The following is a 25,036-nucleotide window of genomic DNA, read 5'->3' on the forward strand; positions in this document are numbered from 1 at the left end:
ATAAAAAATAATAATAATTATTATTAATTATTTGCTGCTAATATGTACTGGTATGTGATGCGCTGTATATATGTAATTACCCAGATATGTAATAGAAAAGCTCTAAAATATAAAGGTTTGTGTGGTCAAAAACCATATATACAAGACTTACTCCCTGGTTATACAAGCTAGGTTGTGGAACTTTTGTGTATACTAGAGTTCTGTATGATTATACATGATGTATACACTGTGTGTGTAACTGAAGCTCGTCTCTGTTGAGTAAATACAGGCGCCATCAATGGGTAAAGATTTATACAAGTGTGAGGAAGTTTACTGCTTAAGACGACAAAACTCAACAAAAAATGTATAATATAATACACTAACAATAAAATTGTATTAAATATACACCCACGAGTTGGTGTACAATTTTTATCCTGCAGACTACGAGAGGAATTAAGAGGCAGTAGACCTACTGTAGACGGGAGAATATAACAAAGACAGAAAGCAGAGAACTTTAAACCCACACTCAGGCTAATATCATCAGCACTAGCTACTTCAGTCCACATTAAGGTCTATTATGTATTATCAAGGCAGAGTGTCGATAATGGTTCAAGTTGGATCAAAACATTGTCATAAGTTTCATTCTCCTGTGTATTATCCATGTGTTTGACACAAGAAGAGTACAGTAGAAGGATCTTATGTTATTATCCAGGTGTCCCATATACACGCAGCCACACGGAAACACGGAAAGGAAATAATAAAAGATTTTTATTCCTAGAAGTTGTTCACTGTGTCAACCAGGATTATTATAAGAGTCGAACTGCCAGGTTCCTTTCCTCTTTACTTACTTTAATACATCAAGGGCAGCTACATCATGGGCAGCTACATCATGGGCAGCTACATCATGGGTAGCTGCATCATGGGCAGCTACATCATGGGCAGCTACATCATGGGCAGCTACATCATGGGTAGCTGCATCATGGGCAGCTACATCATGGGCAGCTACATCATGGGCAGCTACATCATGGGCAGCTACATCATGGGCAGCTGCATCATGGGCAGCTACATCATGGGTAGCTGCATCATGGGCAGCTACATCATGGGCAGCTACATCATGGGCAGCTACATCATGGGCAGCTGCATCATGGGCAGCTACATCACGGGCAGCTACATCATGGGCAGCTGCATCATGGGCAGCTACACCATGGGTAACTACATCATGGGTAGCTGCATCATGGCCAGCTACATCATGGGTAACTACATCATGGGCAGCTGCATCATGGGCAGCTACATCATGGGTAGCTGCATCATGGGCAGCTGCATCATGGGTAGCTACATCATGGGCAGCTACATCATGGGTAGCTGCATCATGGGCAGCTACATCATGGGCAGCTGCATCATGGGTAGCTGCATCATGGGCAGCTACATCATGGGCAGCTACATCATGGGCAGCTACATCATGGGTAGCTGCATCATGGGCAGCTACATCATGGGTAGCTACATCATGGGTAGCTGCATCATGGGCAGCTACATCATGGGCAGCTACATCATGGGCAGCTACATCATGGGCAGCTACATCATGGGCAGCTGCATCATGGGCAGCTACATCATGGGTAGCTGCATCATGGGCAGCTACATCATGGGCAGCTACATCATGGGCAGCTACATCATGGGCAGCTACATCATGGGCAGCTGCATCATGGGCAGCTACATCACGGGCAGCTACATCATGGGCAGCTACATCATGGGCAGCTACATCATGGGTAACTACATCATGGGTAGCTGCATCATGGCCAGCTACATCATGGGTAACTACATCATGGGCAGCTGCATCATGGGCAGCTACATCATGGGTAGCTGCATCATGGGCAGCTACATCATGGGTAGCTACATCATGGGCAGCTACATCATGGGTAGCTGCATCATGGGTAGCTACATCATGGGCAGCTACATCATGGGCAGCTGCATCATGGGTAGCTGCATCATGGGCAGCTACATCATGGGCAGCTACATCATGGGCAGCTACATCATGGGTAGCTGCATCATGGGCAGCTGCATCATGGGTAGCTGCATCATGGTCAGCTGCATCACGGGCAGCTACGTCATGGGTAGCTGCATCAAGGGCAGCTACATCATGGGAAGCTGCATCATGGGCAGCTACATCATGGGTAGCTGCATCATGGGCAGCTACATCATGGGCAGCTACATCATGGGCAGCTACATCATGGGTAGCTGCATCATGGGCAGCTACATCATGGGCAGCTACATCATGGGCAGCTACATCATGGGCAGCTACATCATCGGCAGCTGCATCATGGGCAGCTACATCATGGGCAGCTACATCATGGGCAGCTGCATCATGGGCAGCTACATCATGGGCAGCTACATCATGGGCAGCTACATCATGGGCAGCTACATCATGGGTAGCTGCATCATGGGCAGCTACATCATGGGCAGCTACATCATGGGCAGCTACATCATGGGCAGCTACATCATGGGCAGCTGCATCATGGGCAGCTACATCATGGGCAGCTGCATCATGGGCAGCTACATCATGGGTAGCTGCATCATGGGCAGCTACATCATGGGCAGCTACATCATGGGCAGCTACATCATGGGCAGCTGCATCATGGGCAGCTACATCACGGGCAGCTACATCATGGGCAGCTACATCATGGGCAGCTACATCATGGGCAGCTACAACATGGGTAACTACATCATGGGTAGCTGCATCATGGCCAGCTACATCATGGGTAACTACATCATGGGCAGCTGCATCATGGGCAGCTACATCATGGGTAGCTGCATCATGGGCAGCTGCATCATGGGTAGCTACATCATGGGCAGCTACATCATGGGTAGCTGCATCATGGGCAGCTACATCATGGGCAGCTGCATCATGGGTAGCTGCATCATGGGCAGCTACATCATGGGCAGCTACATCATGGGCAGCTACATCATGGGTAGCTGCATCATGGGCAGCTACATCATGGACAGCTACATCATGGGTAGCTACATCATGGGTAGCTGCATCATGGGCAGCTACATCATGGGCAGCTACATCATGGGCAGCTACATCATGGGCAGCTACATCATGGGCAGCTGCATCATGGGCAGCTACATCATGGGTAGCTGCATCATGGGCAGCTACATCATGGGCAGCTACATCATGGGCAGCTGCATCATGGGCAGCTATATCACGGGCAGCTACATCATGGGCAGCTACATCATGGGCAGCTACATCATGGGTAACTACATCATGGGTAGCTGCATCATGGCCAGCTACATCATGGGTAACTACATCATGGGCAGCTGCATCATGGGCAGCTACATCATGGGTAGCTGCATCATGGGCAGCTACATCATGGGTAGCTACATCATGGGCAGCTACATCATGGGTAGCTGCATCATGGGTAGCTACATCATGGGCAGCTACATCATGGGCAGCTGCATCATGGGTAGCTGCATCATGGGCAGCTACATCATGGGCAGCTACATCATGGGCAGCTACATCATGGGTAGCTGCATCATGGGCAGCTGCATCATGGGTAGCTGCATCATGGTCAGCTGCATCACGGGCAGCTACGTCATGGGTAGCTGCATCATGGGCAGCTACATCATGGGAAGCTGCATCATGGGCAGCTACACCATGGGAAGCTACATCATGGGAAGCTACATCATGGGCAGCTACATCATGGGTAGCTGCATCATGGGCAGCTGCATCATGGGCAGCTGCATCATGGGTAGCTGCATCATGGGCCGCTACATCATGGGTAGCTGCATCATGGGCAGCTACATCATGGGAAGCTACATCATGGAAAGCTACATCATTGGAAGCTGCATCATGGGTAGCTGCATCATGAGCAGCTGCATCATGGGAAGCTACATCATGGGCAGCTACATCATGGGAAGCTACATCATTTGTAGCTGCATCATGGGCAGCTGCATCATGGGCAGCTGCAACATGGGAAGCTACATCATGGGCAGCTACATCATGGGAAGCTACATCATGGGTAGTTGCATCATGGGCAGCTGCATCATGGGCAGCTGCATCATGGGAAGCTACATCATGGTTAGCTGCATCATGGGAAGCTACATCATGGGAAGCTACATCATGGTTAGCTTCATCATGGGCAGCTGCATCATGGGAAGCTACATCATGGGCAGCTGCATCATGGGTAGCTGCATCATGGGCAGCTGCATCATGGGAAGCTACATCATGGGTAGCTACATCATGGGAAGCTACATCATGGGTAGCTGCATCATGGGAAGCTACATCATGGGACAGCTGCATCATGGGAAGCTACATCATGGGCAGCTGCATCATGGGTAGCTACATCATGGGTAGCTGCATCATGGGCAGCTACATCATGGGCAGCTACATCATGGGTAGCTGCATCATGGGTAGCTACATCATGGGTACCTACATCATGGGTAGCTACATCATGGGTAGCTGCATCATGTGCAGCTACATCATGGGTAGCTGCATCATGGGTAGCTGCATCATGGGTAGCTACATCATGGGTAGCTGCATCATGTGCAGTTACATCATGGGCAGCTACATCATGTGCAGTTACATCATGGGTAGCTGCATCATGGGTAGCTACATCATGGGTAGCTGCATCATGTGCAGTTACATCATGGGCAGCTACATCATGTGCAGTTACATCATGGGTAGCTGCATCATGGGTAGCTGCATCATGGGTAGCTACATCATGGGTAGCTGCATCATGTGCAGTTACATCATGGGCAGCTACATCATGGGCAGCTACATCATGTGCAGTTACATCATGGGTAGCTGCATCATGTGCAGCTACAATATAGGCAGCTACATCATGGGCAGCTGCATCATGGGTAGCTATATCATCGGTAGCTACATCATGGGTAGCTACATCATGGGAAGCTACATCATTGGAAGCTGCATCATGGGTAGCTGCATCATGGGCAGCTGCATCATGGGAAGCTACATCATGGGCAGCTACATCATGGGAAGCTACATCATGGGTAGCTGCATCATGGGCAGCTGCATCATGGGCAGCTGCATCATGGGCAGCTACATCATGGTTAGCTGCATCATGGGAAGCTACATCATGGTTAGCTGCATCATGGGAAGCTACATCATGGGCAGCTGCATCATGGGTAGCTACATCTTGGGAAGCTACATCATGGGCAGCTGCATCATGGGAAGCTACATCATGGGACAGTTGCATCATGGGAAGCTACATTATGGGCAGCTGCATCATGGGTAGCTACATCATGGGTAGCTGCATCATGGGTACCTACATCACGGGCAGCTACATCACGGGCAGCTACATCATGGGCAGCTACATCATGGGTAACTACATCATGGGTAGCTGCATCATGGCCAGCTACATCATGGGTAACTACATCATGGGCAGCTGCATCATGGGCAGCTACATCATGGGTAGCTGCATCATGGGCAGCTACATCATGGGTAGCTGCATCATGGGCAGCTACATCATGGGCAGCTGCATCATGGGTAGCTGCATCATGGGCAGCTACATCATGGGCAGCTACATCATGGGCAGCTGCATCATGGAGAGCTGCATCATGGGCAGCTACGTCATGGGTAGCTGCATCATGGGCAGCTACATCATGGGAAGCTGCATCATGGGCAGCTGCATCATGGGCAGCTACATCATGAGAAGCTACATCATGGTTAGCTGCATCATGGGAAGCTACATCATGGGGAGCTGCATCATGGGAAGCTATATCATGGGCAGCTACATCATGGGCAGCTGCATCATGGAAAGCTACATCATGGGACAGTTGCATCATGGGCAGCTGCATCATGGGTAGCTACATCATGGGCAGCTACATAATGGGTAGCTGCATCATGGGTAGCTGCATCATGGGTAGCTGCATCATGGGTACCTACATCATGGGTACCTACATCATGGGTAGCTGCATCATGGGTACCTACATCATGGGTAGCTACATCATGGGTAGCTGCATCATGGGTAGCTGCATCATGGGTAGCTGCATCATGTGGTTACATCATGGGCAGCTACATCATGGGCAGCTACATCATGGGTAGCTATATCATAGGTAGCTACATCATGGGTAGCTGCATCATGGGCAGCTGCATCATGGGCAGCTACATCATGGGCAGCTACATCATGGGTAGCTGCATCATGGGCAGCTGCATCATGGGCAGCTACATCATGGGTAACTACATCATGGCGGACATATTAAACACGTTCTACGAATAAAAATACTATACTATTACATTTTTTTTCCTAAGGTTGTAGGTGTGATGGTAGAATCTGGATGGTGTGCTGGGTCTTCAACCACTCAAACACCACAGTGGATGGTGTGCTGGGTCTTTATTACAACCCAGGATTCCAAATGGCCTGTTATCCCGGGTGTAATGGGAGCAAAATAAACAGCAGAAAAAGTTTACTTATATTATCCTTCACCAATTTAGAACAGCAATATGTACACTATGTACAGTGATAAGTATAGTGCACTCCACGGTAAGCAAGGCAGAAATAGAAGCCACAAGATAGCAGACCGTGCTTCAACCAGCTCTAGAATGGGAATGACAAGGGCAGACAGGAGAGCTGTACCCACATAACCTCTGCGATTGCCAAAACCATCTTATTGGCTAGAACCTGGTCACTAGTTGAACGACGGGTCCCCATCAACTCTTAGCAACCTGGTTCGCTGGTTGGGGGAGATAGTCTGTAAATGAGGGTGTGTACATGCGCCGAATAAAGGTTACGTACTCTTTGCATGCCACACCCCCACCCCGAGAAGGCTCAGGATTAGGCTGCCACCTCCCAGTGGTAACCGTGCCGCCATGGCACAAAATAATGGGACCGCCTTTCCTCTCCACCATCCAACTCTTAGATAGAGCTCAGCTTTTCTCGTGACCAAAAGCCAAACCCTAAACTTAGAGCGAGACAGCAGTCAGACAGGCTAGCATAGGTCCAAGATACAGGCGGACGGTAGCCCGCATCCCCTCACTAAAAAAAAACCCCACACCAGGGGATAAAAAAAAAAAGCGTGAAAAGGGGTTACCACAAATAACATCCTAACCTAAATAAATAAAAATATTAGACTCTAGATAAAGAGTCTGCCAACATATTTTCTTTGCCGGCAATATATTTAATGGAAATATTATAGGGCTGCAGCCTTAGTGTCCAGCGCATGAGCCTTGTGTTGTGGTTCTTCATGGCTTGGAGATATACTAAAGGATTGTGATCACTGTAGACTGACCACCTGCGATGTCTGGCCCACATAAACATCGAAATGCTCCAAAGCCAGTACCAGCGCGAGGGCTTCTTTTTCAATGGTAGAGTAAGCTCTCTGATGTGGCTGGAACTTGGCTGAAAAGTATGCTACAGGCTGCAACTCCTTGTTCCCGATTTGTAATAGTACTGCCCCAACCCCAGACTCACAAGCATCAACCTGTAATGAAAAAGGTTTGGAGAAGTCTGGAGACAAGAGAATGGGTGCAGTACACAATAATCTTTTTGCTTTATTAAAAGCAGTGTTACAGTCTGAGGTCCAATTAAAGGGAACTTTGTGACTGGTAAGAGAGGTGAGAGGGGCTACAATATCTGAGAAATTCTTACAGAATCTTCTGTAAAATCCTATCATGCCTAGGAAACGTTGAAGAGATTTCCTATCATGAGGAACTGGATAATCTTTAATAGCAAAAACTTTAGCAAGTTTAGGTGCAACTTTACCACTACCTACTTCATGGCCTAGAAAAGTGATAGTGGCCTGGCCAAAGGAAGATTTAGATAAATTAACTGTTAAATAGGAACTCTTAAAGGTTTCAAACAGAGCCTTAAGTCTAAGTAGGTGTTGATCCCAAGTATCAGACACCACAACAATATCATCTAGGTACGCTGCCGTGCCTTCAAGTCCTTTAATAAGCCTGATGGATAAGTTTCTGGAATGAAGAGGGGGAATTTTTCATTCCGAAGGGGGTAACTGTGTATTGGTAATGACCTCCTGGAATTACGAAGGCAGAGATTTCCTTCGCCTTATCCGTCAAAGGTACCTGATAGTAGCCTTTAAGGAGATCTAACTTGGACACAAAAGTACCCTTACCCACAAAGTCAATTACGTCATCCAGACGAGGAAGAGGGTAAGCATCTGTAATGGTGACCTCGTTCACCTTACGGTAGTCTGTACACATACGAAACCCTCCATCAGCCTTCTTCACAAGGATGCACGGTGAAGCCCATGGACTAGATGACTCCTCCACTAAACCATGCTTTAACAAAAATTCTACTTCCTGCTGAAGTAGCCTTTGCTTTTCAGGATTAGCTCTGTAGGGGGAGAGTTTAAATGGTTTAGAGTTTCCCACATCTACATCATGATAACCTAACTTACATTTTTTTCGGCACATCCGAAAAAAATATTAGGATATGACTGTAGAAGCTCCGTTAAATTTGTTGCTTGCATTTCAGATAATCCCTCCATTAAAGGGCTAGGATCCTTGAGGAGGACAGAATTTGAAAGTTTAATATTAATTTCAGAGATAGAGTGCAAAGAGTCAGAGTCGTCCTCAGAGGTAGAGGACAGAGTCATTACTGGGACTTTATCTGGTGTATGAAAGGCCTTTATTTGATTAATGTGGTAAGTTTTAGTTTTTGAGGTCTTATCAATGGGAGCTACCACATAATTTACATCAGATAATCTACTTACAATCTGCATAGGTCCCGTAAATCTAGCTTTCAAGGTGTGGCCAGGTATAGGTTCCTGCACCAACACCTTGTCTCCTAGATGGAAGGAGCGGAATTGTGCACTTCCGTCATACCTGTTTCATCTTGCTTTGAGCTGTCTTTAGGTTAGCCTTGGCTAACTGATGTGCCACCTGCAACCTTGAAGACGGGTTGTAGAGTGTGGAGCTAACGTCTTCTCCCATCCATCCTTCTTTGAGCACCCGAAGAGGACCTCGTACATTGTGCCCAAAGATCAGCTCAAACGGACTATACCCTGTAGACTCTTGCACCGTCTCTCGTACTGAGAACAGCAACAAAGGTAGTGATTCATCCCAGTCTGTAGGAAAGTGCATGCAAAAAGTTCTCATCATTGTTTTTAATGTCTGATGGAATCTTTCCAAGACGCCTTGGGACTGAGGATGATAGGCAGTGGATAAGTTGTGGATTATCCCTAACCTAGTTAATACTTCCCTAAATGCTTTGGCAGTAAAGTTAGTACCTTGATCACTTTGAATAGTTTTAGGAATGCCAAAACAAGAAATGAATTTGGTTAAAGCTTTGAGAATAGCTTTAGTATTAATACTACACATGGGAATTGCTTCAGGGTATCTGGTTACTTTATCCATAATCGTAAATAAATATTGATTTCCAGACTTTGTGTAGGTCCACTACCTAGGTCAATCTATAATTAAATCTGCAAAAGGTTCTCCATCAGCAGGTATAGGTTGGAGAGGTGCAGGTTTAATGGAATGTCCAGGTTTCCCTACTTGCTGACATTCTCGGCAACACCTAATATGATTCTTCACATCTTTCTTTAATTTTGGCCAATAAAATTCTTTTGTGATTCTATACAAGGTTTTTGTAATTCCTAAGTGACCTCCTAATGACGTATTATGAGCTATATTTAATATTTGAGGTCTAAACTTGGTTGGAACCACTAACCTGTCATACAATTGCCGGCCCTCTATCTCCTTACCAGTCTCAGTGCAGATCAAATAATTGTTTTTAACTTCATACTTGACCGGATGACCCAAAGAGGATTTACCCATGGCTGCCTGAAAAGCGAATTTTAAAGAAGGGTCCTTTCGTTGTTCCTCCCGGAAGGACAGTCCCTCGGGCATGGAAACAGACATCTGGCAATCCTGCAACCTGGGAATAGGAAGGCTTGATCGGGGTCTGTTCACTTTATTTACGAGGCTCCGGCCGGTGTGCCTCATAAAACAACGTGGCTATTCCGAGATCGGAGTCGTCCAAGGATAGGTCAACATTCTCTCCAGACAACCCTTGGGATGTTGCCCGAGTTATGGCCAACACCGGAGAAGAATTAATCATTATAGGTTCAGGACACGAACTAACAGTAGTAATGTTATTACCCAGTAATAACATGGCATCTTTCATGGGAAATCCTTTTGAGACACCTACAGTCAAGTACCCAGTGTAATATTTGCACTGTACATAAATTTTATGCAAAGGAACAGAATATATAGCTCCTCCAAATGCTTCCAATAAAACAGAGGAATTCAAGGAAGTATTCTCTGAAAGGGATAATATTCCTTCTCTTACAAGTGAGCAATATGCTCCAGTATCTCTAAAGGTCTCTACTTTAGTTGTCTGAGTTTTCATGAAGGGAAAATACTCTTGCAATAATAAGGGGCCATACCTTTTTCTATTTCTCTAGGGGACATGTTACTAGGGATATTAGAGATTTTCCCAATGGGTTGGGGTTTATGGGGGCAGTTGGGACGGATGTGACCTACTTTGTTGCAGAGGAAGCAGACGACAGGCTTGCCCTTTACTCCCTGCTGACGTTGCAAATGGTGTCGTTCTGGCTGGTGTCTCTCTGGATACTGTTGTCGAGATGCACCATGAGTAGTTTGCCTCTCCGCAGGTGGACCATATGTTGAGAAGCGTGGCTCACCAGGTGACTTAGTTGGCTGACGTAGACGTTCTCCCTCCGGCTGGCACTTCATTCTCCAAGGTTGACGATCTCTGCTCATGCCAGGCTGTTGAAAAGAGACGGGACCGCTCTGACAAGGAGCGGTTAGTTTCGAAGGTATCAGCCAACCTGGCTGCCTCCAATGCAGTGGTTAAGTCACGATCCTGCAGAAAGACTCGAACCTCTGGTCCCACAGACTCCAGCAGGTTATCAATCAGAATAAGCTGTACCAGCTCCTCAAAGGTAGAGACACCACTTGCTTTATACCAGCTGGTAAAAGCTTTGGTTTGCTGCTCACAAAGTCCACTAGGGATTGACCAAGCTGTCGTCTGCTCAGCTTGAAATTTTTTTTTGTATTTGGCTGGGATACATGTATATGCTCCCAACACTGGTCTTCACTACTTTATAATCAGAAAATTCAGCGTCATTTAATACTGACGTAAATTCCTGTGCCTTACCCAATAATGCTGTATGAACCAACGATGCCCAATGCTGTTCCGGCCACCACAAGGCTCGAGCCTGATTTTCGAAGCTTTCGAAAAATTGTTCTGGTTCGGCCTCATTGAAGCGGGGAACAAACTGTACTGCTTTCTGTAAACTAAAATTAGTTACAGAATGCGAAAACTGCCTCCTTTCTCTTTCCCTATCAAATTCTTCCCTTGCGAATGCTCTGTTCCCTAGTTTGATCAAGATTGATTTTTGCCAGCTCAAGTGCCAACGACGCTGATTCACCTTGAGACAACCCAGCTGCACTATACTGACCATTTTGCTCCGTAGGTGTATCATCTTCCTCCTGCGAGAACAGTTTTTGCCCTAGCTCCCGTAGAGGGAGGAGTCTGATGTGCCATCTCTTCTTCTATAAGTTTGTCAGCAATCAGTGAAGGCAGTTGCGCAGCTGTGACAGTGCGTTTGTATTTAATGCCAATGGAACGAGCAATTTGCCAACAACGCTGTAGGAACAATTTAGGTAGGTTATGGAAAGTATATGCCGACACCAGACGTCTGACTCGTCTAGGTGGCATAAGTTATTCGCTATGCACAGTACGATTGCAGGATACCCCAACGTAACACGTTAATTTGCAGAACACGCTTAGCTATGCACAGTACGACTGCAGAATACGCATACAAGCAAAGCCGACTGCAAAATTCTCCACACCGAACAGGCTAGTAACAACTGACACGCAAAATTTGTAAAGCAATGCCAGACAGCTACACTGTTCTAGAAGATTGACCGTAGCGAAGCGAGCACACCAAACAAGCTAGTAGCGAGCTGTTGAACGATCACACAATAGCAAGGCTGACCATAAAGCAACTGACACGCAAAATTTGTAAAGCAATGCCAGACAGCAAGCTGCACAATGTTCCTATTACGAGCTTCACCCTAAGCTCAACCGTTTCTCTAAGTCCAGCTACAGCTCTCGGACAGGCTACCCATATTACAACCCAGGATTCCAAATGGCCTGTTATCCCGGGTGTAATGGGAGCAAAATAAACACAGCAGAAAAAGTTTAGACTTATATTATCCTTCACCAATTTAGAACAGCAATATGTACAGTGATAAGTATAGTGCACTCCACGGTAAGCAAGGGAGAAATAGAAGCCATAAGATAGCAGACCGTGTTTCAACCAGCTCTAGAATGGGAATGACAAGGGCAGACAGGAGAGCGGTACCCACATAACCTCTGAGATTGCCAAAACCATCTTCTTATTGGCTAGAACCTGGTCACTAGTTGAACGACGGGGCCCCATCATCAACTCTTAGCAACCTGGTTCGCTGGTTGGGGGAGATAGCCTGTAAATGAGGGTGTGTACATGCGCCGAATAAAGGTTACGTACTCTTTGCATGCCACAGTCTTCAACCACTCAAACACCACCCTGGAAGGTGGGCTGGGTCTTCAACCACTCAAACACCACCCTGGATGGTGTGCTGGATCTTCAACCACTCAAACACCACACTGGATGGTGTGCTGGGTCTTCAACCACTCAAACACCACCCTGGATGGTGTGCTGGGTCTCCAACCACTCAAACACCACCCTGGATGGTGTGCTGGGTCTTCAACCGCTCAAACACCACCCTGGATGGTGTGCTGGGTCTTCAACCACTCAAACACCACCCTGGATGGTGTGCTCTGTCTTCAACCTCTCAAACATCACTCTGGATGGTGTGCTGGGTCTTCAACCACACAAACACCACCCTGGATGGTGTGCTGGGTCTTCAACCACTCAAACACCACCCTGGATGGTGTGCTGGGTCTTCAACCGCTCAAACACAACCCTGGATGGTGTGCTGGGTCTTCAACCACCACCCTGGATGGTGTGCTGGGTCTTCAACCACTCAAACACCACCCTGGATGGTGTGCTGGGTCTTCAACCGCTCAAACACCACCCTGGATGGTGCTGGGTCTTCAACCACTCAAACACCACCCTGGATGGTGTGCTGGGTCTTCAACCACTCAAACACCACCCTGGATGGTGTGCTGGGTCTTCAACCACTCAAACACCACCCTGGATGGTGTGCTGGGTCTTCAACCACTCAAACACCACCCTGGATGGTGTGCTGGGTCTTCAACCACTCAAACACCACCCTGGATGGTGGGCTGGGTCTTCAACCACACAAACACCACCCTGGATGGTGTGCTGGGTCTTCAACCACACAAACACCACCCTGGATGGTGTGCTGGGTCTTCAACCACACAAACACCACCCTGGATGGTGGGCTGGGTCTTCAACCACACAAACACCACCCTGGATGGTGTGCTGGGTCTTCAACCACACAAACACCACAGTGGATGGTGTGCTGGGTCTTCAACCACACAAACACCACAGTGGATGGTGTGCTGGGTCTTCAACCACACAAACACCACCCTGGATGGTGGGCTGGGTCTTCAACCACACAAACGCCACCCTGGATGGTGTGCTGGGTCTTCAACCACATAAACACCACAGTGGATGGTGTGCTGGGTCTTCAACCACTCAAACACCACCCTGGATGGTGTGCTGGGTCTTCAGCCACTCAAACACCACCCTGGATGGTGTGCTGGGTCTTCAACCACTCAAACACCACCCTGGATGGTGTGCTGGGTCTTCAACCGCTCAAACACCACCCTGGATGGTGTGCTGGGTCTTCAACCACTCAAACACCACCCTGGATGGTGTGCTGGGTCTTCAACCACTCAAACACCACCCTGGATGGTGTGCTGGGTCTTCAACCACTCAAACACCACCCTGGATGGTGTGCTGGGTCTTCAACTACTCAAACACCACCCTGGATGGTGTGCTGGGTCTTCAACCACTCAAACACCACCCTGGATGGTGTGCTGGGTCTTCAACCACTCAAACACCACCCTGGATGGTGGGCTGGGTCTTCAACCACATAAACACCACCCTGGATGGTGGGCTGGGTCTTCAACCACATAAACACCACAGTGGATGGTGTGCTGGGTCTTCAACCACTCAAACATCACCCTGGATGGTGTGCTGGGTCTTCAACCACTCAAACACCACCCTGGATGGTGGGCTGGGTCTTCAACCACACAAACACCACCCTGGATGGTGTGCTGGGTCTTCAACCACTCAAACACCACAGTGGATTGTGTGCTGGGTCTTCAACCACTCAAACACCACCCTGGATGGTGTGCTGGGTCTTCAACCACTCAAACACCACAGTGGATGGTGTGCTGGGTCTTCAACCACTCAAACACCACCCTGGATGGTGTGCTGGGTCTTCAGCCACTCAAACACCACCCTGGATGGTGTGCTGGGTCTTCAACCACTCAAACACCACCCTGGATGGTGTGCTGGGTCTTCAACCGCTCAAACACCACCCTGGATGGTGTGCTGGGTCTTCAACCACTCAAACACCACCCTGGATGGTGTGCTGGGTCTTCAACCACTCAAACACCACCCTGGATGGTGTGCTGGGTCTTCAACCACTCAAACACCACCCTGGATGGTGTGCTGGGTCTTCAACTACTCAAACACCACCCTGGATGGTGTGCTGGGTCTTCAACCACTCAAACACCACCCTGGATGGTGTGCTGGGTCTTCAACCACTCAAACACCACCCTGGATGGTGGGCTGGGTCTTCAACCACATAAACACCACCCTGGATGGTGGGCTGGGTCTTCAACCACATAAACACCACAGTGGATGGTGTGCTGGGTCTTCAACCACTCAAACACCACCCTGGATGGTGTGCTGGGTCTTCAACCACACAAACACCACCCTGGATGGTGTGCTGGGTCTTCAACCACTCAAACACCACCCTGGATGGTGGGCTGGGTCTTCAACCACATAAACACCACAGTGGATGGTGTGCTGGGTCTTCAACCACTCAAACACCACCCTGGATGGTGTGCTGGGTCTTCAACCACTCAAACATCACCCTGGATGGTGTGCTGGGTCTTCAACCACTCAAACACCACCCTGGATGGTGTGCTGGGTCTTCAACCACATAAACACCACAGTGGATGGTGTGCTGGGTCTTCAACCACTCAAACACCACAGTGGATGGTGTGCTGGGTCTTCAACCACTCAAACATCACCCTGGATGGTGTGCTGGGTCTTCAACCACTCAAACACCACCCTGGATGGTGTGCTGGGTCTTCAACCACTCAAACACCACCCTGGATGGTGTGCTGGGTCTTCAACCACACAAACACCACCCTGGATGGTGTGCTGGGTCTTCAACCACACAAACACCACCCTGGATGGTGTGCTGGGTCTTCAACCACTCAAACATCACCCTGGATGGTGTGCTGGGTCTTCAACCACTCAAACACCACCCTGGATGGTGGGCTGGGTCTTCAACCACACAAACACCACCCTGGATGGTGTGCTGGGTCTTCAACCACTCAAACACCACAGTGGATTGTGTGCTGGGTCTTCAACCACTCAAACACCACCCTGGATGGTGTGCTGGGTCTTCAACCACTCAAACACCACAGTGGATGGTGTGCTGGGTCTTCAACCACTCAAACACCACCCTGGATGGTGTGCTGGGTCTTCAGCCACTCAAACACCACCCTGGATGGTGTGCTGGGTCTTCAACCACTCAAACACCACCCTGGATGGTGTGCTGGGTCTTCAACCGCTCAAACACCACCCTGGATTGTGTGCTGGGTCTTCAACCACTCAAACACCACCCTGGATGGTGTGCTGGGTCTTCAACCACTCAAACACCACCCTGGATGGTGTGCTGGGTCTTCAACCACTCAAACACCACCCTGGATGGTGTGCTGGGTCTTCAACTACTCAAACACCACCCTGGATGGTGTGCTGGGTCTTCAACCACTCAAACACCACCCTGGATGGTGTGCTGGGTCTTCAACCACTCAAACACCACCCTGGATGGTGGGCTGGGTCTTCAACCACATAAACACCACCCTGGATGGTGGGCTGGGTCTTCAACCACATAAACACCACAGTGGATGGTGTGCTGGGTCTTCAACCACTCAAACACCACCCTGGATGGTGTGCTGGGTCTTCAACCACACAAACACCACCCTGGATGGTGTGCTGGGTCTTCAACCACTCAAACACCACCCTGGATGGTGGGCTGGGTCTTCAACCACATAAACACCACAGTGGATGGTGTGCTGGGTCTTCAACCACTCAAACACCACCCTGGATGGTGTGCTGGGTCTTCAACCACTCAAACATCACCCTGGATGGTGTGCTGGGTCTTCAACCACTCAAACACCACCCTGGATGGTGTGCTGGGTCTTCAACCACATAAACACCACAGTGGATGGTGTGCTGGGTCTTCAACCACTCAAACACCACAGTGGATGGTGTGCTGGGTCTTCAACCACTCAAACATCACCCTGGATGGTGTGCTGGGTCTTCAACCACTCAAACACCACCCTGGATGGTGTGCTGGGTCTTCAACCACTCAAACACCACCCTGGATGGTGTGCTGGGTCTTCAACCACACAAACACCACCCTGGATGGTGTGCTGGGTCTTCAACCACACAAACACCACCCTGGATGGTGTGCTGGGTCTTCAACCACTCAAACATCACCCTGGATGGTGTGCTGGGTCTTCAACCACTCAAACACCACCCTGGATGGTGTGCTGGGTCTTCAACCACACAAACACCACCCTGGATGGTGTGCTGGGTCTTCAACCACACAAACACCACCCTGGATGGTGTGCTGGGTCTTCAACCACTCAAACATCACCCTGGATGGTGTGCTGGGTCTTCAACCACTCACACACCAATATTAATAAAAAAAGGTTCAAGAACAACTTACTCCATATACATGATGTTTATGTCGTGCCGAATAGGTAAAATTGGTCATTTACCAAGAACTCATTTAAAATCAATTTCTTACTAAAAAAAATTTCTTATACGTTTAAAGATATATATTTTTTCATTTATATTAATGTAAAAATCAGTAATTTTGTACCAAAAGAACTTTAGAAAACTTACCTAACCTTATTATAACAAGCGCAATTTAATTTAGCTCAATCCAACTAAATATATTTTTTTCGTTATGTTCAGAATTATTTTTTTGCGAAATTATTGCATACACTAGCGTGATCGTGACAGATGTGATGGTGACAGGCGTGATGGTGACAGATGTGATGGTGACAGGCGTGATGGTGACAGATGTGATGGTGACAGGCGTGATGGTGACAGGTGTGATGGTGACAGGCGTGATGGTGACAGGTGTGATGGTGACAGTTGTGATGGTGACAGGCGTGATGGTGACAGTTGTGATGGTGACAGGCGTGATGGTGACAGGTGTGATGGTGACAATTGTGATGGTGACAGGCGTGATGGTGACAGATGTGATGGTGACAGGCATGATGGTGACAGGTGTGATGGTGACAGGCGTGATGGTGACAGGTGTGATGGTGACAGGCGTGATGGTGACAGGCGTGATGGTGACAGTTGTGATGGTGACAGGTGTGATGGTGACAGGTGTCATAGTGACAGGTATGATGGTGACAGGCGTGATGGTGACAGGCGTGATGGTGACAGATGTGATGGTGACAGGTGTGATGGTGACAGATGTGATGGCGACAGGTGTCATGGTGACAGGTGTCATGGTGACAGGTATGATGGTGACAGGCGTGATGGTGACAGGCGTGATGGTGACAGTTGTGATGGTGACAGGTGTGATGGTGACAGGTGTCATAGTGACAGGTATGATGGTGACAGGCGTGATGGTGACAGGCGTGATGGTGAAAGTCGTGATGGTGACAGGCTTGATGGTGACAGGTGTGATGGTGACAGGTGTGATGGTGACAGGTGTGATGGTGACAAGTGTGATGGAGACATGCGTGATGGTGACAGGTGTCATAGTGACAGGTATGATGGTGACAGGTGTGATGTTGACAGGTGTAATGGTGACAAGTGTTATGTTGACAGGCGTGATGGTGACAGGTGTCATAGTGACAGGTATGATGGTGACAGGTGTGATGTTGACAGGTGTGATGATGACAAGTGTGATGGTGACAGGCGTGATGGTGACAGGTGTGATAGTGACAGGTATGATGGCGACAGGCGTGATGGTGACAGGTGTGATAGTGACAGGTATGATGGTGACAGGCGCGATTGTGATAGGTGTGATAGTGACAGGTGTGATTGTGACAGGTGTGATGGTGACATGTGTGATGGTGACAGGTACGATAGTGACAGGTATGATGGTGACAGGCGCGATGGTGGCAAGTGTGATGGTGACAGGTGTGATGGTGACAGGTGTGATGGTGACATGTGTGGTGATGACAGGTGTGATAGTGACAGGTGTGATGGTGGCAGGTGTGATAGTGACAGGTGTGATGGTGACAGGTGTGATGGTGACAAGTGTGATGGTGACAGGTGTGATAGTGACAGGTGTGATGGTGACATGTGTGATAGTGACAGGTATGATGGTGACAGGCGCGATGGTGACAATTGTGATGGTGACAGGTGTGTTAGTGACAGGTGTGATGGTGACAGGTGTGATGGTGACAGGTGTGAGGGTGACAGGTGTGATAGTGAGAGGTGTGATGGTGACAGGCGCGATGGTGACAGGTGTGATAGTGACAGGTGTGATGGTGACAGGTGTGAGGGTGACAAGTGTGATGGTGACAAGTGTGATAGTGACAGGTGTGATAGTGACAGGTGTGATAGTGACAGGTGTGATAGTGACAGGTGTGATGGTGACAGGTGTGATGGTGACAAGTGTGATGGTGACAGGTGTGATAGTGACAAGTGTGATGGTGACAGGTGTGATAGTGACAAGTGTGATGGTGATAGGTGTGATGGTGACAAGTGTGATGGTGACAGGTGTGATAGTGACAAGCGTGATGGTGACAGGTGTGATGGTGACAGGTGTGACAGTGACAGGTGTAATGGTAACAGGTGTGATGGTGACAAGTGTGATGGTGGCAAGTGTGATGGTGACAGGTGTGATAGTAACAAGTGTGATGGTGACAGGTGTGATAATGACAGGTGTGATGGTGACAGGTGTGATAGTGACAGGTGTGATGGTGACAGGTGTGATGGTGACAGGTGTGATAGTGGCAGGTGTGATGGTGACAGGTGTGATAGTGACAGGTGTTATGGTACAGGTGTGATAGTGACAGGTGTGATGGTGACAGGTGTGATAGTGACAGGTGTGATGGTGACAGGTGTGATAGTGACAGGTGTGATGGTGACAAGTGTGATAGTGACAAGTGTGATAGTGACAAGTGTGATGGTGACAGGTGTGATAGTGACAAGTGTGATGGTGACAGGTGTGATAGTGACAAGTGTGATAGTGACAGGTGTGATGGCGACAGGTGTGATAGTGACAGGTGTGATAGTGACAGGTGTGATGGTGACAAGTGTGATAGTGACAAGTGTGATGGTGACAGGTGTGATAGTGACAAGTGTGATGGTGACAGGTGTGATAGTGACAAGTGTGATGGTGACAGGTGTGATAGTGACAGGTGTGATGGTGACAGATGTGATAGTGACAGGTGTGATAGTGACAGGTGTGATGGTGACAAGTGTGATGGTGACAAGTGTGATAGTGACAAGTGTGATGGTGACAAGTGTGATAGTGACAAGTGTGATGGTGACAGGTGTGATAGTGACAAGTGTGATGGTGACAGGTGTGATAGTGACAGGTGTGATGGTGACAGGTGTGATAGTGACAGGTGTGATGGTGACAGGCGCGATGGTGACAGGTGTGATAGTGACAGGTGTGATGGTGACAGGTGTGAGGGTGACAAGTGTGATGGTGACAGGTGTGATAGTGACAAGTGTGATGGTGACAGGTGTGATAGTGACAAGTGTGATGGTGACAGGTGTGATGGTGACAAGTGTGATGGTGACAGGTGTGATAGTGACAAGCGTGATGGTGACAGGTGTGATGGTGACAGGTGTGATAGTGACAGGTGTAATGGTGACAGGTGTGATGGTGACAAGTGTGATGGTGACAAGTGTGATGGTGACAGGTGTGATAGTGACAAGTGTGATGGTGACAGGTGTGATAATGACAGGTGTGATGGTGACAGGTGTGATAGTGACAGGTGTGATGGTGACAGGTGTGATGGTGACAGGTGTGATAGTGGCAGGTGTGATGGTGACAGGTGTGATAGTGACAGGTGTGATGGTGACAGGTGTGATAGTGACAGGTGTGATGGTGACAGGTGTGATAGTGACAGGTGTGATGGTGACAGGTGTGATAGTGACAGGTGTGATGGTGACAAGTGTGATGGTGACAAGTGTGATAGTGACAAGTGTGATGGTGACAGGTGTGATAGTGACAAGTGTGATGGTGACAGGTGTGATAGTGACAAGTGTGATAGTGACAGGTGTGATGGTGACAGGTGTGATAGTGACAGGTGTGATAGTGACAGGTGTGATGGTGACAAGTGTGATAGTGACAAGTGTGATGGTGACAGGTGTGATAGTGACAAGTGTGATGGTGACAGGTGTGAGTGACAAGTGTGATGGTGACAGGTGTGATAGTGACAGGTGTGATGGTGACAGGTGTGATAGTGACAGGTGTGATAGTGACAGGTGTGATGGTGACAAGTGTGATGGTGACAAGTGTGATAGTGACAAGTGTGATGGTGACAAGTGTGATAGTGACAAGTGTGATGGTGACAGGTGTGATAGTGACAAGTGTGATGGTGACAGGTGTGATAGTGACAGGTGTGATGGTGACAGGTGTGATAGTGACAGGTGTGATGGTGACAAGTGTGATGGTGACAGGTGTGATAGTGACAAGTGTGATGGTGACAGGTGTGATAGTGACAGGTGTGATGGTGACAGGTGTGATAGTGACAGGTGTGATGGTGACAGGTGTGATAGTGACAGGTGTGATAGTGACAAGTGTGATGGTGACAGGTGTGATAGTGACAAGTGTGATGGTGACAGGTGTGATAGTGACAGGTGTGATGGTGACAGGTGTGATAGTGACAAGTGTGATGGTGACAGGTGTGATAGTGACAGGTGTGATGGTGACAGGTGTGATGGTGACAGGTGTGATAGTGACAGGTGTGATGGTGACAGGTGTGATAGTGACAAGTGTGATGGTGACAGGTGTGATAGTGACAGGTGTGATGGTGACAGGTGTGATAGTGACAAGTGTGATGGTGACAGGTGTGATAGTGACAGGTGTGATGGTGACAGGTGTGATGGTGACAGGTGTGATAGTGACAGGTGTGATGGTGACAGGTGTGATAGTGACAAGTGTGATGGTGACAGGTGTGATAGTGACAGGTGTGATGGTGACAGGTGTGATGGTGACAGGTGTGATGGTGACAGGTGTGATAGTGACAGGTGTGATAGTGACAGGTGTGATGGTGACAGGTGTGATAGTGACAGGTGTGATGGTGAAAGGTGTGATGGTGACAGGTGTGATGGTGACAGGTGTGATAGTGACAGGTGTGATGGTGACAGGTGTGATAGTGACAGGTGTGATGGTGACAGGTGTGATAGTGACAGGTGTGATGGTGACAGGTGTGATAGTGACAGGTGTGATGGTGACAGGTGTGATGGTGACAGGTGTGATAGTGACAGGTGTGATGGTGACAGGTGTGATAGTGACAGGTGTGATGGTGACAGGTGTGATAGTGACAGGTGTGATGGTGACAGGTGTGATAGTGACAGGTGTGATGGTGACAGGTGTGATAGTGACAGGTGTGATGGTGACAGGTGTGGGTGTGAAGGCACACATAATGTGCTGGGAAGCAGGTTCATTGCCACAATGTTCTCCCTCAGGGATGAGGTTAATTAGTCATAACTTGATAAAGGTCTAACATGAGTGTAACCTGTGGGTCCACTGTAACCCGGGGGTCCACTGTAACCCGGGGGTCCACTGTAACCTGAGGGTCCACTGTAACCTGAGGGTCCACTGTAACCCGGGGGTCCACTGTAACCCGGGGGTCCACTGTAACCCGGGGGTCCACTGTAACCTGAGGGTCCACTGTAACCTGAGGGTCCACTGTAACCCGGGGGTCCACTGTAACCCGGGGGTCCACTGTAACCCGGGGGTCCACTGTAACCCGGGGGTCCACTGTAACCTGAGGGTCCACTGTAACCCGGGGGTCCACTGTAACCCGGGGGTCCACTGTAACCTGAGGGTCCACTGTAACCCGGGTGTCCACTGTAACCTGAGGGTCCACTGTAACCTGAGGGTCCACTGTAACCTGGGCATCCACTGCATCGTGTTCTGTATACTGTGTCTTGATATATCTTAATTCGTAAACTTATAAACTAGAAATGAAAGTTTGAGTATGTAAGTGTCTGTCCTTGATGAGTATCAAACATCCATCACTTGATATTGTTGAACCACGAACCGAAACGTCGTCTAAGCTTCGTTTTAATTATTGGGTTAATTGTGAACAATCCAGCCACAGTAAAGTGATTTTCATAATTCTGTACAATCAATAATTTAAATGAATTAACTTCCCACACTATAGTAATTAGCATATCTATGTTAATCACGTAAACCACTTTAAATGTAAATGTACCAGCGTTGCTCTTCAAAATGAACCGTAACATCTATTTTTCCCTCTCCAAACTACGTGTTACTTTTTAATATACCGACCCAGGAGGACAATACCTGGATGGGAATTTAAAAAAAATCACAACTAACATGCATTTTGTGGGGTAAAAATTCATGTTTCAGTCCGCCCTAACTATTATAAAGTCACAACTGAATTAATACGTGTTAATTAATTGTGAAAAGTGCCAGATATTTTTTGGATAAACTCCTACGTTCGTGTCTCACTCGCACACTAATTCAAACCTTCGTGGCTGCCACAGGTGGACGGTAACAGGTTCAAGAAGGAGCGCACTGTCAAGCTGATGGTTGACACACACTACCGAGTCGACTTCTCTTTCAAGCCAACTCAGACCTTGATGTGAGTACCACTACCCATCTTAGTAACTTAACTCAGACCTTGATGTGAGTACCACCACCCATCTTAGTAACTTAACGCAGATCTTGATGTGAGTACCACTACCCATCTTAGTAACTTAACGCAGATCTTGATGTGAGTACCACCACCCATCTTAGTAACTTTACGCAGACCTTGATGTGAGTACCACCACCCATCTTAGTAACTTAACGCAGATCTTGATGTGAGTACCACCACCCATCTTAGTAACTTAACGCAGACCTTGATGTGAGTACCACCACCCATCTTAGTAACTTAATGCAGACCTTGATGTGAGTACCCATCTTATAAGTTAACACAGACCTTGATGTAAGTACTACTACTCATGTAGATAAATGGTGAATTCAGAGAACCGACAAGTTGATAAATTAGACACATGTGCGACACTTGGGTATCTTTAATGAGGAAACGTTTCGCCACACAGTGGCTTCGTCAGTCCATACAAAGGAGAATGGTGAATAACAGGAGTAGTTTGAGGTAATCAGTCCCTCAGCCTTGAGTCGATGCAGTCAATCTGACACAGCAACATCTTGGGATCTTAATACAGGGAATTCTTCACTTGCCTAACTCTTGGGCACGACCTACTTCCACACTGGACAAATGTGATACCACCTACGACTGCTGCACCTCTCCTGCCTATAGTATATAAGCCACTTCTTCGCACATATGCTGTATACTTTTCAAGACTGATGGACTGACTACATCGACACAAGGCTGAAGGACTGAATACCTCAAACTCCTCCTGTTATTCACCATTCTCCTTTGTATGGACTGATGAAGCCACTGTGTGGGGAAACGTTTCCTCATTAAAGATACCCAAGTGTCGCACATGTGTCTAATTTATCAACCACTATCCATCTTACTAAGTTGGTACAAACTTTGGTAATAGATACCGACACAGTGCTTTAGAAAAACACGTAAACAAACACTAGGACATATTTATTAAAAAAAATAACGTTTCGGTCCTGGGACCTTGATCACTTTTAAAATACAGAGGTTAAAAAGACAGTATATAAAGGCGGAGAGTGACGCGCGGTGACCTGAAGAATGTCATATTGAGATGAGGACGGGTAGACGATGTGATTATGTGACTCCTGTGTTGTTAGGTAGGTGCTGCTTGCTGGAAAAACACACATGTCCTGAACTGTACATAAGTGTGCTGTATAGCCCTTGTGGCTTAGCGCTTCTTTTTGATTATAATAATAATGTACATAAGTGTCTTTTTCCACATATTGTCGGTATCATCATACCATTTCTGAGGAGGTGCTTTGGCTGGTCGAGTATCATGTATAGTAAGGTAGCACAGACCTTGAAGTGAGTACCAAACTAAGCACAATAGTGTGATCTCTCTCTCTCAAAAATTATTTACATCAAATATACATTGAACCTCATGTGTGTGTGTTACAACTCCTGAATAAAACACACGAGCAACACCTGGGTATCTTCATTTGAGAGACGTTTCGCCCACCAGCGAGTTTATCAGTTATTGGATAAAAATAACTCAGGTGATACAACCTGTAAATCTTTTTTTACCAAGTCTGGGTAAGTTAAGCGTTGATTATATTTCGATTATCCTGTTGATTATATTCCAGCTACCTTGTTAATTATATTACAGTTATCCTGTTCTGTGTTAAAACTTATAATAAGCTTAGGAGATTATTAAGATCCAACCCATCTTGTAATCTCCTTACGTGCTCCCTCCTTAATAATTATGAGAAAGTGCTGAATAATTATACAATTCTTTGTGTATTAGTGCTGATATCTCCAGGTTGTGTATTAGTGCTGATATCTCCATGTTGTGTATTAATGCTGATATCTCCATGTTGTGTATTAGTGCTGATATCTCCATGTTGTGTATTAGTGCTGATATCTCCATGTTGTGTATTAATGCTGATATCTCCAGGTTGTGTATTAGTGCTGATATCTCCATGTTGTGTATTAGTGCTGATATCTCCATGTTGTGTATTAGTGCTGATATCTCCATGTTGTGTATTAGTGCTGATATCTCCATGTTGTGTATTAATGCTGAT

At 47.7% G+C, this 25,036-nt stretch overlaps 1 protein-coding gene across 1 annotated transcript in view; it reads left to right on the plus strand.

Moving 5' to 3' along the window:
- The window catches only part of LOC138851043 (CB1 cannabinoid receptor-interacting protein 1-like), a 213,917-nt gene that overhangs the window by 54,623 nt on the left and 134,258 nt on the right, over window positions 1-25,036 (plus strand). The window contains exon 2 of the mRNA XM_070092574.1: window positions 22,873-22,970. Coding sequence (XP_069948675.1) covers window positions 22,873-22,970 — 98 coding nt within the window. The remainder of the gene's footprint in view (window positions 1-22,872; window positions 22,971-25,036) is intronic.

This window comes from Cherax quadricarinatus, chromosome 40 (genome assembly GCF_038502225.1).
Source record: "Cherax quadricarinatus isolate ZL_2023a chromosome 40, ASM3850222v1, whole genome shotgun sequence".
Taxonomy (NCBI): domain Eukaryota; kingdom Metazoa; phylum Arthropoda; class Malacostraca; order Decapoda; family Parastacidae; genus Cherax; species Cherax quadricarinatus.